At 40.2% G+C, this 17,921-nt stretch overlaps 2 protein-coding genes across 8 annotated transcripts; one reads left to right on the top strand and one right to left on the bottom strand.

Annotated features, from left to right (window-relative positions):
- Positions 1-444: 444 nt before the first annotated feature.
- ftcd (formimidoyltransferase cyclodeaminase) lies at positions 445-7,253 on the bottom strand. The gene is made up of 14 exons (XM_077596259.1): positions 7,103-7,253; positions 5,872-6,055; positions 5,641-5,769; positions 5,473-5,561; positions 4,684-4,863; positions 4,461-4,598; positions 4,156-4,287; positions 3,944-4,005; positions 3,566-3,692; positions 3,316-3,477; positions 2,085-2,128; positions 1,876-2,014; positions 1,521-1,616; positions 445-616 (listed from the first exon to the last, which is right to left on the bottom strand). The coding sequence occupies exons 1-14, from the start codon at positions 7,208-7,210 to the stop codon at positions 533-535; spliced, it is 1,674 nt and encodes a 557-aa protein (XP_077452385.1). The 5' UTR covers positions 7,211-7,253; the 3' UTR covers positions 445-532.
- Positions 7,254-8,200: 947 nt separating this feature from the next.
- Positions 8,201-16,679, top strand: LOC144085574 (sentrin-specific protease 7-like). 7 transcript variants are annotated; one of them, XM_077614998.1, is made up of 21 exons: positions 8,201-8,324; positions 8,647-8,749; positions 8,851-8,888; positions 8,975-9,136; positions 11,209-11,297; positions 11,373-11,512; positions 11,602-11,815; positions 11,876-12,054; positions 12,820-12,853; positions 12,928-13,128; positions 13,553-13,785; positions 13,866-13,930; positions 14,790-14,906; positions 14,969-15,088; positions 15,172-15,264; positions 15,348-15,415; positions 15,524-15,564; positions 15,823-15,866; positions 15,945-16,013; positions 16,085-16,235; positions 16,474-16,679. In XM_077614998.1, exons 2-21 carry the CDS (start codon positions 8,672-8,674, stop codon positions 16,603-16,605), a joined length of 2,268 nt encoding a protein of 755 aa, XP_077471124.1. In that variant the 5' UTR covers positions 8,201-8,324; positions 8,647-8,671; the 3' UTR covers positions 16,606-16,679. The 7 variants fall into 7 exon arrangements, with proteins under 7 accessions (XP_077471124.1, XP_077471142.1, XP_077471132.1 ...); XM_077615016.1 differs by having other exon boundaries at positions 8,206-8,242; XM_077615006.1 differs by having other exon boundaries at positions 8,214-8,357.
- The last annotated feature ends 1,242 nt before the right edge of the window (positions 16,680-17,921 follow it).

Below are 17,921 nucleotides of genomic sequence, written 5' to 3'. Positions count from 1 at the left end.
AAAATTGAATAATTCTGACTGCAAAAAGAAAAAAATTGAATAATTCTGACTACAAAAAGACAATTCTGTAGATTAAAATCCCTTACAATTACATATACATCTTCATACTAATGGAATGAAATGGCATCTTTATTCATAAACTTCAAAAACATTGTCAACTGGTTTGTCGCGAGCTGAGAAAAACAATCCCAGGTCCACCCGATAGCTATTTAGTTGTGTGAACAAAGTTTTTCTCTTCTAAACTATTACGTGTTGTATGAGTGAATGCGTATTGACCATTTAAAATGTTTTCTTTTTCTTTTAATTTCTCTGAAAATCCTTTTACGTCAAATGGAACACGGGGTGCCATTAGCTCTTCATATGGCCTTGAACATCCTTGACAAACACACACGTCAAAAGTGATCAATGTAATAATGGTTCGTAGAAGAACTGACCAAAAAAAGGTCCCTTTATTGACCTTTTGTAAGGTTTTATTGGTTTTCTGGTTTTTTTTTTCCATAAAAAAAAACTAAAAAATTACTTCTCTTCGAACTCATGTTCGCTTTTCGGCAACCTCAAGAATGGTGGCACTGCATGTTTTTGCTTCTTCCAACAACGTCGACGCTCTGGACTGAGTCTGCGTTATAGGACAGAAAGTTGGATAATTGAGAAATTGATTGATTGATTTGATAAGGGACAGCACATATTAATGAACATACTTATATTCATGTTAATGAAACTATTAATGTAAATATGTAAGATCGTAGCCGCCGGCTAATATCCATCTTTAGTCCCTTGCGTAGATAAACAATGACACACACTAGACACATACACACACACACGTAGCACAATTTTAGACAGCGTCGTGATCGCAACTTTATGTTGGAAAATTTTGTAGATTAAGGTGGCATCAGCATATTTAACAGTATTGTTCCAGTTCAGGCGTTTGTGTTTCTTTAATATCTGACAGTGGTGGTGCGTTTCTGTCCAATACTTTCAAAGCCTGCATGTAAATGGTTCCAATTAGTTTTAGTGTTGTTTTGCAAGCCGATGAAACCTATCAAATTGTTTCATAATATGTTTATAAACAATAGTCGCAAATTGAATTGAATGCTTTTATTGTCATTATTATTATTATTATTATTATGTACTTCTGGTTGGCAGAAAAAACATTTCGTTCATAATTAAATGATAACGATAACATTTGGGAAGGGTAACTAGATCTCTGGCAAAAAATCCATCCCACTCCCTTTAAAACCATCTAACTAAACTCGCCTCAACCTGGGAAGAAGGATGATACATTTAATCGAAGTTTTGAATAGCGAATCAGTTTTTTCGACTGACATTCCACACATTCAAGATACATCAGCGAAGAGACTTAAAATTTAAAAATCAAGCCATTTCCTTTGTTTATGCTGTCCTTTGCTGAAATGACAAAGGGTTTGCTTACTAGTGGTGTCATTGAAAGAAAGGTTATCCAGTCTTTTACAATCTAGCAGTCCAGTTAGCGCCATATTGAAAAGCAACTCATGAATGCCTACCATTATCTTGAAATTGTCATCTGTGATGTCTTTAAGGTTGATGACGATGTTGTAGTAGGCCCCAAAAACAGCCATTTCCAATGCTTTTATTGCAACCTAGAAGTCAAAATAACCACATCCAAGTTCTATCAATTAAAAAGGTTAATTTTTCAATGCCATTTACGACGCCAATTGTCCAATCCATTTTGACTGGGTGAGCTGAAAACGATCATTCGCTGCTACCTTCTCCTAGTCACAATAAATTAGACGTTTGGTGACATCAATTGCAGCCATTGGGTTAAATGAGGGCCTTTCAAAAGAATGAATCATGGCATGGAAAAATAACAAGAGCAATTTCTACACTGCCATTCCCTACCTGAACATCAGATTTGCAGCCGATGTTCCCGTATAAGACGAGTTCTTTAATTGGTGGCCAGAGGGTGCTGACCTTCTCAGCCAAAGCCAACGGAACGCTCACAGCTTGCTTTAGCCCTTCCTGCAAAGCCAGCTCGCGCCTGCCAGCATTATTCAAATATAATATTTCCATCTTGCCACTACACAAACGTCACTGGAGTGAGTGTGTACCTTTTTATTTCCTCCTTAGAATTTTTGGGCATCTTCAGTGCGGCCTGAAATCCAGAAGTACAAAAACAGAGTTATTATAAAAACCTGCTAGATTATTTTACAAAAATAGGACAAAAGAAAATTCAGTTGTGCCTTGAGATATGAGTTTAATTATTTCCATGGCCGTGCTCTTACAAAGGCCATTAATCCCACCCCGAACACAAAAATTAAAAAGTTTCATGTTTTTGCCAGCTGCTTTCAGAAAAGCTAAATCTATTTGCCAATCAATTCTGAGCAATTTGACGGATTGTTTTTTTTTTTCAAAGACCCACCTAATTCAGGTATTCTATAATATATCAAATGAAAGAATAGAGTCTCTTCTTCACCAGGAAAAAAAGATGGATTCTTCCTTTCTCAGTTATTTGATAATAGGCAGTATACAACATGGAGAACTATTTTTTTTCTTTTTTTTTCCACAAATTGGTCTCATCTCAAATCGAAAATGTTGCATCACTGCTGTCTACTCACAGTTTTACGGCAGTAAAATGTTTGCCATGTAAAAATTCACAGTAGCTCCAATGAAAATAGGAATTGACAACTATACTCGTTAATGGTAAGGGAATGAGTTAATGGAGGAAAAAAAGCACTCTACAATTTTGTACATTATGACAAGAAATCAGTAACATAATTCAGCAAAATGTAGAGAAACCGCAATTTTCCGCAAAGGAAACGGTCTCATACAATGACGCAGAGACAAATGAAGATTTAGAGAAGGATGGCATAGCAGTCAGCTTGAAATGCGAGTGGCAATAAACTGCTTGAAGTCAGTGAGCGTGAAATGGCAGTCGTAACAAACTGGTGGAAGCCTCTTTTTTGAGGAATTAAGCCAAAGGGAGTCAAGTTGCACACCTCAAAGCAAAAAAAAAGAATAAATAAATAAATGAACAAATAAATAAAACAACAAAATCAGATGAACACATCACATACATCGAAAAATCTAAATTTAGTTGAGTCATATTTACATTAATGCGGGGTGTGATGCGATGTATCCATAACGGCAGAATGCCAAATTACGAGTCCGAAACTATCACTTATTTAGGTCTTTTGCCGAGAAAACGCACCTTATGGAGAAGCACTACCAATTTCGTCATACGCAGTTTCTGGGTGTGATGACAATTAGGCTTTTTTTGTTGACGATGATGACGGCCTATGTCTGATTATTATAATAACTGTAATAAGAAACGAGACACACCATGTAGCTGTTGAAGGCCGATGAGTCTTTGTCAACCATCTCCAGCAGTTCATTCATGCCACGATGAAAGGGGGGAATCAGTTTCCTCATCACACCATCCACAGCCTCAAACTGTCTCTTGCCGTAGGTCATTTGGCCCACCATAGCACCCAGTGCTGCTCCCTATGGCCCAAAAATGTCACCACCAAAATGATTTCAAAATGTTTCTCTTGGTGTCAATTTATTGTCATAGGGCATAGGCGAATGTTACCAGAGCAGCCACGGCGGCAGAGACTGAGCCTCCACCAGGGGCAGCGGTCCGAGCGCCCACGCTGCGGACAAACTGCTGCAGGGAAAGAGACACAAGGAGGTTGTCATCTTGCGACCCCACCATGTACCTGTTGGAGGTGGGAAGAAATGATGTACAAATACTCCATTACTGTGCTCAAATAAATCCAACGATTTATTCCTGAAGGCGTTTTGCATGTTTAACATTGTTGCTGAAAACATGCACAAACTGAATAGAATGTGGTACTCATTTTCTCAATTAAGAACCCTGAGATACATGAGTTTTCTTTTTTTAAATGATAATTTCTCTTCTCACAGACACATATTTCCAACCTTTGACTTTAAGAAGACTAAAACTCACTCAATTATCCGTTCCTTTGGTTTGAATGGACCCAATGAGTCGAGGCCCAGCTTGCTGATCACCTGACCACACAGACAAGATTCGGAAGTTAGACTGCAGTGAGTGTATAAAAGGGGGTCCTAACTTGCCGACTAGGGAAAAATGCAGATCTAATGATGACAGCCGTTGAGAATCATTTCTTTAAAGCCACATGACACAACTCTTGAGCTCACCAGTCGCACTTTATGTTCCTCTTCCACAATGAAGAGTTCTTCCCTGGCAATGAAGAAGTCTGCAGCATCCAGAAGGGCTTTTAGAGGTATCAAACCGACAATCTGAGAACCGACGATTGGCAGCCTCAGATCCTTAGGGCGAATGAATATTGTCAGTAGACGGAACTCAAGCGCATTTTCCTCTTGTCATTGTCAAGTGGAAATTTGTAAGAACCAAAGTCTGCAAGGCACTGAACCTTGTGGTCAGAAACCAGTTCTACTACCGATTGTTAACGGATAGGAAGCGGTCCTGTGTGACTTCTGACCTCCGCATCTTTGCAGATCTCCTCGTAGACACGGTGGAGTGGCGTTTGTTCATAATCCAGGATGTTGGTTGACACCTGAGCGATGCTGTTCTCGTCCAAGTACCAACCAATGGCTTGAACCTTTTTCAGTATCCCTGGCTGGGATAAAAAAAACATGTTTTTTGAGAGTTAAAAAAAAAGATACCTTATAAATGAAGTCTAGTAAATATTCCCAGCATCTCACCTGGTCTTTTCCTCTGCCCTGCTCCCTTATATCCAGCGCTATGCGATGCGCCTGCTCCTTGGTCCCAATGAGGTTTACATTGTAGGCGATGAGAAACTTTCGAGCACCCGTCACCGTGGCACCCCATGATGCGACAAATGTGGCGGGGCCAAAGTCAGGAGACCACTCATTCCGCTTGAGCTGTAAGGCAGAAGCATACAGAGCAAATTTATTCCGCACAATTTGAGCTTTTACAATGGAGAAAAGGGAAATCGCATCATAGTTTCAGACTAAATGTTGTTATTGTGTAAAACAAGGAGGTCTGGTCTTCAACACTTTTTAGCCACAACTGATGACCTCGGATTGCAATTGGTTAAAAACCACTATTACATTAGCAGAGCTGCCAACCTCCGTCGACCCCATTTCAGGAGTACCCTTGTCCCATTTCCGGAGTTTATCCGGATTGAATGCGATTCACGCAAAATCAATGTGCGCTGATGTCGCACAAAACGAATCATTCGTCAGAACTTGTAACTCGGATGATTCACAATGCACTCTGGTCACCGAATTCTTCCGCTTTACAGTGCAGTTGAATCAAGATGGCGGAAGCCAAAGCGGAAATTTGGTACTTTTCTGAAATGGTTGCCTCAAAAAAAATTTAAGTGACAATTTTTTGGGATTTCCGGATTTTAGGGGGGTTGTCCGGAGTCCCGGAGTTTGCGTTGCATTTCCGGGTAAACTCCTGAAATTCCGGCATATGTATTAGCCAGAATGCTGTGGGTGGCATGTGTATCTATTGGAAAGTCTTACCTTGTCGGCTAAAGCTTCATACTCGCCGGCTCTCACAGAAGGAAGACTCCTTCGTGCCTCGCATTTTGCCGCTTCGCCGTAAAGGAATACTTAGGACACAGAGCTTGTTAATTTTTCAAATTCAGATTTTTTGTTGAGTATTCTTTGCAAAACAAAAATGTACCTCACCCGGCACATTCAGCATATCCGCTAGTTTTTGTCCAAAGATGTTGGCGCAGCGGACGCAGTCGTCCATCGTGACGTTCTGCACGGGGATGAAAGGACAGACATCCAGCGCTCCCATACGAGGATGCTCTCCTGCAAACATTTTTTCGGGGACTCTTATTTCATCTCAGTGACATAGTAACTCTAACTCATACCTCTGGGGTCACAATCAAAAATGGGAACATATCACAGTACCTGAGTGGTGGCTCATGTCAATAAGGTTGAATGCGTTTCGGGCAGCATTCAGCGCCCCCTCCACCACCGCATCAGGATGGCCCACAAACGTGTATACAGTCCGGTTAGTGGAGGTTCCGGGATCGATATCCAGCAGGGTACACCCGGGTGTGTTGCTAATGGCTGTCGAGATGGCGTTAATAATCTGAAAGTTTACCATGCTTTTAATTTTCGGACATTTTCATTTTGTTTAAACCTTTTTGTTCAAACGTTATGGATCTTGAGAACCTTTTGAACCTTTTCCTAGGTACTCTCATTATCCAAACATTAGTTTGACATGTCTTACATTATGAGAATAAGGCCTGCGATTGGCCGGCCATCACTTCAGCGTGTCACCCGCCTGGTGCCCCTAGTTAGCTGGGATAGGCTCCAGCACCTCCTGCGACTCTTGTGAGGATAAGCAGTTTGGAAAATGAATAAATTAAATAGAATATAATGGTGAGGAAGAGTACTGTATAGAGAAAATAGGACAACTGTAATGGGAAATATCAATATTTCAAAAACGAAAGTAGTGGATTACAGTAAGTGGTTTCTTTATAATGTGTCTTTTTAACATAGAAATACATAACTCGATAGAATGTAAAATATACTGTGGGGGTGGTGGCATTTTAATACAGTTGCACAGATGCAAATAAGAAAGCATCACCATCCTTTTGGGATTGATTAGGCTGCATTTATCCTTTTTTGACTATAAATATTTCGCCACCGTTTGTGTTCAAATATTGTCACGGGTCATAACACCACAACTATGGAGGTTATTCACGCATTAACGGTGTTTCATTTGTGTGTAAGCAGCCAGTGAGTTCATTCCTAAGGCAAAGAGTAGCAATTACCAAATGAATTATTACTTTTTTACGATCTTCATAAATAAAACTTATTGTGAGGTGAGTTGACGTCACTGCCTCTATACAGTTCTCCAATGTCATTTTTGCTTGCAAGTTAAAGCAAAAGTCTTGTCTGGATGATTTCTCATTCCTTGAAAAGACCGTTTTTATCGACGTACTCTTATTTTAAGGCACCACTGAATGAATGTCTTACGTTATTAATAAGATTACTAAAAGATTTAAAATCACCAACTACCCCAGGGAAGTTGTATAAAGTGGACACAGCTTCAAATGGAGTCAGCATGTGTTGAAAGAATGAAAAGAGGAAACTAACAGGGCATAGAATTCCATAAAAAAAATAAACTGACCTCTTGATTTTTGCCTTCTGAGAAGTTGGGAACACATTCAACCAGCTGAGCTGCCATAATGTTAACAGTATAACGTCTGTCTAAAACTGGGTAGACACCTCCATACATTTGAAATAACACACACTCAGCTGAATCATTAACAGTAGGTCATCCCAAAATGTTGTTTACAAAGAAGATCCCATGTGGTGAGTGAATGAATACACGGCAACCAGACCCCGCAAAATATTCAAGGAATTGTTAGAACATCTGCACAAAGTTCATCCAACTTCTGACAATGAGTAATCCAACATTACAAACTTAACTTCATGTGTAAGTGATTAAAACAAATGCCAACTATGTGATTCTTCAGCAGAGATAGAGAAGCAAAGATTACATTGGCATGATGTCTTGTTTATTTTTGACAAACTGATCGTCAAACAGGGAAAAAAAATCATTTTGGAGAGTTCAGAGGTCCATTAGGTTAGTTGAACATCAACTTTTGAACTCTTTGAAAAAGATGCTTGTGTTGTAGGTTAAAGTCGATTATAACTGGTCTATGTATGTTCATTCATTCATTCATTTACTGAACCAATTTATCCTCACTAGGGTTGTGGGGTCTGTGTATGTATCAGAGAAAATAAACACAATGTGTTTTTTGTTTTACTGGATTTGAAGTCTAAGTAATAAACATTTTGATATTGTTTTCCTGGTTTATAAAATTCATGAATTATTCTATTACTTGCAAGATTGCCTGATGACATGAAATAAATAAATGCATTTTGTTTGGTACTAGCTGAGCCACCTAGTAGTTGGGTTATTCACCTGCCTGACCTTGGTGCGGGAAGACCCGGTTCGATTCCCACATGAGCACACTGATTGTGAGTGGTCGTCTTTTTCAATGTGCCTTGCGATTGGCTGGCAACCAATTCAGGGTGCCCCCCCCCCCCCCCCCCCCCCACCTGCATTCCGTTCCGTGGTTGGCTGGGATAGGTTCTAGCACCCCCGTGACCTTTGTGATGATAAGTACCGGCTTATAAAATTTTACTTCTAACGTTGGATCTCTCGTATTTGATATACATATTATGTATAATATCCGACTCCATCGCTAGAGAGGACGTGGCGTCACTTTGCACATGCGCAGTCACAGTCGGTCACATTCGGGTAGGCGGTCACAATCGGGGAGTGACAAGCACTTCGTGTAGCTGGTGTTAGCTAGCTAGCTCTATGTTACCAACAGCAGACAGTAGGTGTTGTCGCTCATTTTTAAACCTTTTCGGTGAGAGCCATAGAGTCGTCATTCTCTACTGAGTGAAACATTGGGGATGGTTGCACAGTACAAGGCCTTTGGTCCACATAAATATGAAGGCTATTCTATGACAATTACAAATGAGTAGACTGCGTCCAATATAGGATGTGCTAACTGTCCTAATATTGAGTAGTATTCTTGTCCCTCAGTCAAGGGAAATAGTTTGCATAGTAATAGTTTGACTACTCAGTTAAGTCATGTTAGAACACTAAGCAAGACGCCGCTCGTGCAACTTTTGCGTGTTTGATATATGTCACAGAAGAACGTCTTCTTTCAAAATCCACATGAAGAAATCGATTGAAGATTCTGACTCCACCCACCAACGCTTACACTCGCCACGGCTCCTCTCTCTTAACTTCAAGGTGATCTATTATTAATTCCTTTGAAGGCTTCCGCTGCATGAAAATCATCTTAGTGTTGGCGTTTATTATAGTTGTGTGTGTCTGTGTGTGTGTTTGATAAGACGTCAGGACGCAGTTTGGGCAATTCCCGTCGCCATAGGTCAGGAGATTTCCTCCCGCAGATAGCACAGGTAATGCGAAGGTATGCGAGAGTAATATGCGTGTCCTTCTCTTTCTTTGTTACAGCAAAAATGGCAAGCTGTGTTTTAAAGACACCGTCAAAAAGCTGATGGGACTGGAAAGCCCGCCCCGAGGAGCATCAATAACCACTCACGCAGCAGCTGGAGACACCGATAGCCTATCAAACTGGTTGACTGGAGATGAGTCTTCCATTATTCGGTTCCATGGGTGAGTTGGCTGAGCATTGGTAGTCCAAATAGTTTTTCATAAACTCATCTAATTGCTTTCCTTTGATGTAGCTGTGCGCGGCCCGGTGACTTGAGTGGTTAGCATGTCGGCCTCACAGGCCAAGGGGTCCTGGGTTCAAATCCAGGTCGGTCCGCCTGTGTGGAGTTTGAATGTTCTCTGTGTGGATTTTCTACGGGTGCTCTGGTTTCCTCCCACATTCAAAAAAACATGCATGCTAGGGTGATTGGACATTCTAAATTGAGTGAGAGCGTGAATGGTTGGCCACCAGTTCAGGCTGTCCCCCGCCTCTGGCCCGAAGTCAGCTGGGATAGGCTCCAGCACCCCCCGCGACCCTAGTGAGGATAAAGCGGTTCAGAAAATGAATGAAAAAAATGATTTAGCTGTTTGGTTGTTAACCCCACTTCCTCCGAAGAATAATATCACTTATTCATGGTTCTTGTGATGTGCGTAAAATGCCATCAGATGGCAACAAAACCCCACAAAAGTTATGTTTAAAGGGAGTATGTATTAAATTCATACAACCCATGGCAAATAATACAGCAGCACCATTCTTGGGGTATGTTAATTCAATTGTTTTATTGTGTAAAAGTAAAGCAAATCAGTGACATTTATACTTATTTTAAATGGTAATTGAATTGAAGTTAAGTATAATGAGATTTAAAGCATGAAGTTCACAAATAACAACAAACAAATAATCAATAAATAATAAGTATGATTAATCATCAATAAATTAAGAAGTATGTAGTCAACATAGATAAGTAGTCAACCCGAATAAGTGGTACCTCTACTTACAAAATATATTGAATATTATCTATTCATACATAAATAAGTAGGTACAAAAGGGACTAAAGTGGTTAGCAGCCTATGGAGTAAGTAACCCAAGTAATACAAGATAAGTCTTGATTATGTCCTCCTAGTTGCAGAACTCGAGTTGAGTATGGCTTTAAGAACTTGACTTGAACAAATCAGGATAAATAATTTTGGTAGTCAGACAATTCAGAGGGGAAAATATAAACTCACATAAATTTGAGTATGGCATATCATTGCTAAAATCGGACAAAAAAACTATGATTTTGCATTACAAAAAAAAAAAAAAATTAAGTGCCCTGGCCACCAATTCAGGGTGTCCCCCGCATCAGGGATTGCATCGGAGACAGCTGGGATTGGCTCCAGCAACCCCCATCCGCTAATGAGGATAAAGTGGTCCAGAAAATGAGATGAGATGAGAGAGAAAAAAATGAAATCTTGATTTAAGAAAAACAAAAACAAAAAAACTGAAAAAAATCCAAGGCCTGTGGTTTAATAGAACTAAAATTAGACGGATTTCGCGGAGGGTAGAGAGAGGGACAGAGAGAGGGGCGAGGGGGGGAGACTTTTTGCCAAGGCAACGTTCGTAACATAACATAAACAAATTTAAATGAACTTGGATTACGATGCAGACACACTCAAAAATAAGTTTAATCTAACCTTACACTAAACTTAATTCTAATTTTGTTTTACATTTTTATACCTTTCTTCTCCCGCTCTGTTAGCCCCACCTCCACCCTGAGTTTCAGATGCAACCTATCGATGGTAGTTTGATTTTGTATTCCCTTCAAAATATTCCGAACATTATAATAATAATAATAATAATCGGACATCAGGGCACACAAATGTCCTCATGATAGGATAACGCACGACCACTTGCCAACGAGAAGTAGTATATACGCCATTCACACTGACTAAGGGTCGGGGGGGGGGACACTGAAAAAATGCAACGCTCTGCCCAGTGCTCACAGAGACATTACAAAGAGGGAGTTGCGACCAGAGACATTACACGAGGGAGTTGCGGGGAGAGAGACAGTGCCCATGATGTTCTTATGAGCAGCCTCTCGCGTCCGCTGTCTGCTCATCGATCAAAATTTGTCTCGTATCTCAAGATAAGTATTTGCCCGAAATTTTACTCGTATCTCAAATTTCTCATATGTCGGGCCACTCGTATGTCGTGGTACCACTGTATAATGAAATTTAAAGCTTTACCACGAATGACTGTTGTGTGTATTGTCAACCAGATTGCGCCCAAATACCTCTGTCCAGCCCCAAAAGACTGACGTTGCCTCAGAGTTACTTTCTCCACTGAAGAGCAAATATGCAGACAATAGTATGTTTTTCATTTTGTTCATTAATCCTCTTCAAAATGAGAATTTCTCAAAAATGCGGACATTTATGCCCACAGGTATTTGCTCACCTGTTAAACGTGTGTCTGTGGTGGCGTATGACTCTCTGAGTGACCTGAGAATTCACTTGCAGAATGACAGTTTGAGTACCTCGTCGCTGGGATATAAAACACCGCGAAGACCTGATATTATGCAGCAGGTGAGGATCACAGGTCATTGTAATTAATTGCTGAACTCAGTGGAAATGTTTTCCTAACTTTTTTTTAATTTCCTCCCTCTCATTCGCAGTCTTCTTCAGCTACAAATGAAGCGTCTCCCTCACGGGGGACAACACGCTACACGAATGAAATTGCAAAGAGCAAGTACAACAGGAGCATGTCAAATGAGGATCCAGAGGAAGACAAGAGAAACACTTGGCTGGACTTCAGAATGAAGAAGCAAACAGGCAGGGCGACAACAAGTCGTCGTCCTCACAGCAGGGAGGAGACGTCGTCGGAACCTAGTGAGCTCCGAGAAAACTCTGCCACCGTTGGCTTGCCACAAACATGTTGTGTTCTTCTAGTTGTTGTGTCCAGCGAGGATGAAGAGCTGGATAAATGTGCTGAGAGCACACAGACTGACCAAACGTTTCCCGTGAATCAAATACCAGGAGTAAACCCGCAGCAACCATCCTTAATGGAACTGGACTTTTTGGCATTTCACATTGGCTTGATGCATACGGATGCCAATGGGAAGATGACGGTAAGATCTAGTGCAGGGATGTCAAAACCAATTCCACTAAGGGTCAAGAGGGTCCTGGATTTCATTCCAACCAATACGGGACAGACAATTTAACCAATGAATTTTCTGCTGACGCAAGCACCGTCTGACTGCAATCAACTTGTAGGACACAGGTGTCAAACTGGTGGCCTGAAGCACAGATTTGTTCCACCATATCATTTTATGCAGCTCGCAAAAGTAAATCATGGGTGTCGAATTCATTTTTAATGCAAAATTTCAAATGAAGATATAGATATAGTGAATATTTAACCCTCGGCACTTTCTAAATTCCATAAATGTATCTATTTTTAACATCTAAAATAGAACTAAGAATGTTTTCTCTTTCTCCTTATATTTTTCAACGTAAATTAATACATCAAATTAGAATACTTAATGAATTTTCTTTTTAATTGAAAAAATAAATGACTAAAATATAAACATTTAATGTTCCCCTTTTTCATGAACAAAAAATTTGTTCATTAATTCAAGTCAATTACAAGTGTCATTTGAATAATCCAATAATTGTGACAGCCTAGTTGGCAGACATAGCGCCCCTCTGAATTAAACAGAGAAAACGAGTTTGACACCCCTGTGTTCGGAGAGCCGATTGGCGAAAAAGGGTCCTTCGTTTGTTGGAAGGAAAATTTGTACCCACTTGTCTTTTTTATTGATTTGGTCTCTAGTAATCTGGTGCGTCACGATGAATGAAAAATAATTTTAACGAGACATTGGTGTCTTTTTGTCTAGATTACATCAAGCGGAATACTTCTCCGTTTTAAAGGTACGAAAGATGTTCTCAGATTTGTGCGGTCGTGTGTGAGAATGACCGATGTGATGAGGCCCCCTTCCCAACAGGAGATGAAGAAGGTGAGGTCACTGTTGTCGCATCACAGTTGCGAGGATACAGTTTATTGGATGGCGGACTAGCTGTGGGTGGGACTCTGCTAAATGATTTTATGGGTCCTGCTCCGTCATTGCTCTTCCTGTGGGTCACGGATGCTCAGGCCAATGTACTGCACAGAGAAATGGCCTTCATTCAGACAAGCAATCCCTCGGGTAAAATTATGAGTCACTGTCATTAACTGTTTGCCAATTGCCTGATGAATGAGGCGAAAGATCTATTAACTTTAGTGTGTTAATAGGGGCTATAACTAGTGTATTTCTGTTTTTGTGTTAATTTTGTGATCATTAATTCATCATTTTACTTACCTATAAAGTAATTTAAATACATACAATCATTAATAATTGTAAAACTGGTGTTCGTATATGTGGACATTTTGCATCATTTGTTTACTAAATGTTATTGTGGCCCACAATACTCATAATGTGATGCCCACCTTTGTTGACACATCACTTTATGATGTTAAGTTTATTTAATTTTTATTTAAATTACAAAAAGATAGTCGCTTACTCTATAAATGATTTTAACTAAATACAATACTGTGTCTCATGTGAAGTAATATTAAAATGGTACTCCCAGGGGCCTTAGGACCACCGTGTCCCATCCTTCTACTGGTAATGACAGAGTGGGTTTCCGAGTCCAAGGCTGCACTGCTCGCTTCTATGTTGGAATTGAAAGAGTTCAGACAAGCCAACCCGCCCTCAGCAATTGGGCTGACCTCCCCGTTGAGCTGGAGTGATGTGCTACTGCTCGTCCACAACTGCCCCACACCGGTGGATGATCACCTTCTTCATCTGCTGGGAGAGTCGCCAGTAAGAATAACCTCGTCTGTTTGCCCCGCTCCCTTCGGCGGCTGGTCTAGCTCTTAAGCAAGATTGTGTCTGTGTACCAGGAGGTGACCAATCCGCTGGGAAAAACATACAGGAATCGGGAATCTGCTCTGCAGCTGTCTAGCAGGTCAAACACTTTACTGCACTTTACTAGCAACAGGGGGTCAAACTTTATTTTTATTTATTTATTTATTTTTTGAGGTTTTTTTTTTAATTGTATATGCATGGAGACCCGTAGCAGCATTCTGGATTTGCTGATGCCCTATGATTGATTAAAAAAAATCCTGTTTATATGCAGTTGCTTTGACTGCATTTTTCAGACAATCAGTCGCAGTTGCTTCTTAGCTGTTAGTATAGCTTTTAGCCAAAACCACTAGTTACGGTGGGTTGTCTTAGCATCAACAGTTCAAAGGAATTTAATAACACTGGAGAGGGCACCGTGAAATGTTTTTGCCAACAGCTCTCAGTTGTGTAAATCGCATAAATGGAATAACAAACACTAGAAAATAAAAATAATTTAAGGCAGTTAAACAACATCTATCAATGTGGAGTTTGATTTATTTAATAAGAGACAGCACATATTAATGAACATTTTTATTCATGTTATTGAACATAGGTAAATATGTAAGATTGTAGCCGAGGGCTAAAAGAGTGCAGGCACTGAGGACACTAACTCCCTATTTGGAGCGCACAGAACCCATGTCTGTCATCACTGTTTCATAGTGAATAGCTATCGTATAAGATGATGCTCGGTTCTGGACTTGATTTAATTATGTGGTTAATAACTTCAAATGAGTTATTTAATGTAACAAGATGAATTGTTGCAGATAAGGTAGATTTTGTACTTAAAAGCAATACCATACTTGACTTTTAAATCCATCCTGTATATAGGGGCTGTTGTGGTCTGCAAGATTTATGTTTGACATCCCTGCCTGGTGACCAGTCTTTAAACTATTTATGACCGTGTGGCATCATTTGGTGGACAGGTTGATTCAGTACCCGGCACCGCCCTCCAAAGGCGGGATCACAGTGACCCAAGAGGACTTGCTCTGTCTGGAAAGTGGCCAGTACCTTAATGATGTCATCATTGATTTTTACCTCAAGTAAGTCAAGAGGAAGTCAGTCAAAGTATTGCCTGCCTCTACTGACTGGTTCTGCCTCGCAGGTACCTCCTTCTCGAGGGCGGTGGCCGCGCTGTGGCTGAGCGGAGTCACATTTTCAGTAGCTTCTTCTTCAGACATCTCAGCACACGTCAGAGCTACAGCAACGGAACTTCTGCAGTCCCGTAAGAACAAGTTAGCGCATGTTGGTCAATGGATTATAAATTGAACAACAAACTTGAGAAGGATACTATGATTTTGTTGGCAGAGATCAGTATACGAGGCACCAGAGAGTCAAGACATGGACTCGCCATGTTGACATTTTTTCAAAAGACTTTCTGTTTGTGCCCATAAATAAGGAGTAAGTAAATTTGAAGGGGAAAAAAACATGGATTGTTTATGTGAGCGCTTGTCATGCTCACACCTGACTCCGTACTTCCGCAGAGCTCACTGGTTCCTGGCGGTCATTTGTTTCCCAGGTCAGAATGGAAGCCAGCATGAAAGGCGTACAAGTAAGCTCATTCAGGAAACTGTATTTCAATCGACTGGTACACACGTCAGCAGCTTCTTGCATGCCACGACAATCTAGAATGGCAATTAACTTGCTCTTCTGTTCTTAGGTAGAGTCAAGCATCTCAGTACAAGAGAAGTGCTGCCACCGGTAAATATCAGGCAAACGGGGAGAGGTGGAAGTACTCGTCACTTAATTGATATATCATAGAAACTCAACATGTTATTTTTGTGTCATTTCCATACAAGCAAAACGATTGAGTTTTTAGTAAGCATATTTTTTTAAATGATAAACAATGTAATTAAGTCAGGACAAAAATGGCAATTAAATTGTAAAAAAAAAAAAATCCTCATCTTGGTGTTTCAGCAATAGTTTGACCAAATGTAAACATTGAGCGTCTGTTTTCAGACATGTACTGAGCAAGGCTGCATGAAGGAGGTCACATTGACACGGTCAGTATTCTGCTCGATAGGTGAATAACGTCATGCGACATCATTGGATTTTAGCCATGTTTTCTTTTTGCCGTTAAGGCCGTGCATCCTCATTATGGACTCTTTGCAAGTGGGGCAGCATAAAAATGTTTGCAAGGTTCTACGAGAGTGAGTCCTCATTACTTGTCACTCGGCAACACTTAGCTGAGTACGAATAACTGTGGTTTGTGTGTGTGTAGCTACTTGCAGGTGGAGTGGGAAGAACGTAGGGGTCCATGTCGCATCTTCGACGTTGACAGCATGTATAGCCATAGCTGCAGGGTTCCACAGCAGGATAATACTAGCGACTGTGGTTTATACCTGCTGCAGTATGTGGAGAGCTTCTTTCAGGTGACAATGGCAAATTACTACTCTTCATATTCACATTGTGCTGTCACCTGCAAATTCTTAAGAAAAAAATAAGAAACTAGCTAGGCTCTTTTGACACAAGGTGTATGGTGTTTTTAAATGTGAATGGGCAAAAGTTGGGGGCAAACAAGTGCTGTTTTTGGGGGGGGGAACTGTTTTACATTTATGTAGGCAACAAAACAATTCTGCCAAATATAATGCCTTTATCTTGGCTCCCTAGAACCCTGTGGTGCACTTTGACCTCCCTCTGCTTTTGGGCAATTGGTTTCCACGACAGAAGGTACGACAGAAACGTGAGGAAATCCGCTGCTTGATTATGACTCTTCACAAGGATCAGTCGCAGGCTAAATGATTTGATTATATTTTTATTTATTTATTAGTTTTGTTCATTGTTCATAATAAAATATGCTTACATTGTTGTTTGAAGCCAATCATTGATTATTTTCTCTGGGAAAACTGCAGTGAGTGATTTTGGTATGTCGGATGGGGTCGAAGGTCAGACAGCCGCAGACGATCAATCAGCTCATAACTTGTTCATTTATCTTCACATTTTGCATCTTTCTCTTTCAGCAAGATCATTTCCAAGCAACCCTACTAAATGACCGTGGTTTTGGGACAAACCTAGACTAAATAGTATCCTGTTTTTAGCTTTCCAAACAAATCTTCGCATGTTCATTCATTATATTTTATGTCCATCTAATCCTTTCACATCCACTTTTTTTCTTTCTTATTTTTAAACTTAGTCTTGGTCCTAAATCGAACCTGTGTGGTACTCATGCCGCCGTAGCATTGACTAATCTGCCCAACGGGAGGGAAAGATTAACGGATTTGTATCCCAGACTCCAAAAATAATCTTTGTCCTTAAGATACTGATCCTGATCGGCTGCATCCAATCGACTTCAAAGTAAAACAAGCGTCGTGGGGGTGATCTCGAGTATTTTCTGCTTGATCTTTAGACATGCGTCCCGCAGTACTTGAATTTGTCCCCTGGTGTCTATTAAGATGATTATCCAATAAAAGACGTCCGCCTTTGTTGACGTAGCGGCGGTGGAGGTGTTGGAGTAGCCGCAAGTGCATTCATGTTCTCTGAGTTCAACGTCACACTACTTTAAAAAACCAAGGGGATAGTGGGAAAACCTGGAAGACTATGAATGCATTGTTAGTGTAGCTGAAATAACGTATAGTTGCGCAAGTGTGTACAACGTAATGTAATTGGGCATGTGGCTATATTCAGATTCATTCAGTCAGTCACATTCAAACTCATGTTAAAGAATTATAGTTATATATCTTGTGTTTTTATAATGTGGCGAAATTCCATGTCATGTGTAAATATGACTGAATTTCGCACTGAAGCCTGAATGCAAGAAAATCTTATCTGACCTGATTGGTCAAGTTAGGGTGTGCATACTCGTGCACCCTCATTATTTCAGTAGTTCATTTTTACAAGCCCCAACAAAAGATTTTTTTTTTTCTTTTTTAGACAAGATTTCTTTTTTTTCTAACCATTTTTCCATTACAAAAGATGCACTTTTTTAGGCAGTGTAATGCAAATAATACATCTTATATTATTCACAGTAAATACAGCAAAGAATAAAATATATAAAATAAAGACAAGACAGGATCCAGCTTAATTTGACTACCGGGTAATGTAACATGAGAAACAAATTG

The sequence above is a fragment of the Stigmatopora argus genome, chromosome 1 (assembly GCF_051989625.1).
Source record: "Stigmatopora argus isolate UIUO_Sarg chromosome 1, RoL_Sarg_1.0, whole genome shotgun sequence".
NCBI lineage: Eukaryota > Metazoa > Chordata > Actinopteri > Syngnathiformes > Syngnathidae > Stigmatopora > Stigmatopora argus.
Note: the sequence above shows the minus strand (reverse complement) of the source record. Positions and strands in the feature narration are given on the sequence as shown.

Bases quoted from the DNA above. Each gene is read 5' to 3' on its own strand.
- ftcd (XM_077596259.1), bottom strand. From the start codon at position 7,210: ATGTATGGAGGTGTCTACCCAGTTTTAGACAGACGTTATACTGTTAAC. The intron at 5,770-5,871 runs GTACTGTGATAT...AAATGTTTGCAG, and splicing joins TGACATGAGCCACCACTCAG to GAGAGCATCCTCGTATGGGA. The intron at 1,617-1,875 runs GTAGGGAATGGC...TTTGACTTCTAG, and splicing joins GCTGCAAATCTGATGTTCAG to GTTGCAATAAAAGCATTGGA.
- LOC144085574 (XM_077614998.1), top strand. From the start codon at position 8,672: ATGAAGAAATCGATTGAAGATTCTGACTCCACCCACCAACGCTTACAC. The intron at 13,931-14,789 runs GTCAAACACTTT...TTTGGTGGACAG, and splicing joins GCTCTGCAGCTGTCTAGCAG to GTTGATTCAGTACCCGGCAC. The intron at 15,089-15,171 runs GTAAGAACAAGT...TTTTGTTGGCAG, and splicing joins AACGGAACTTCTGCAGTCCC to AGATCAGTATACGAGGCACC.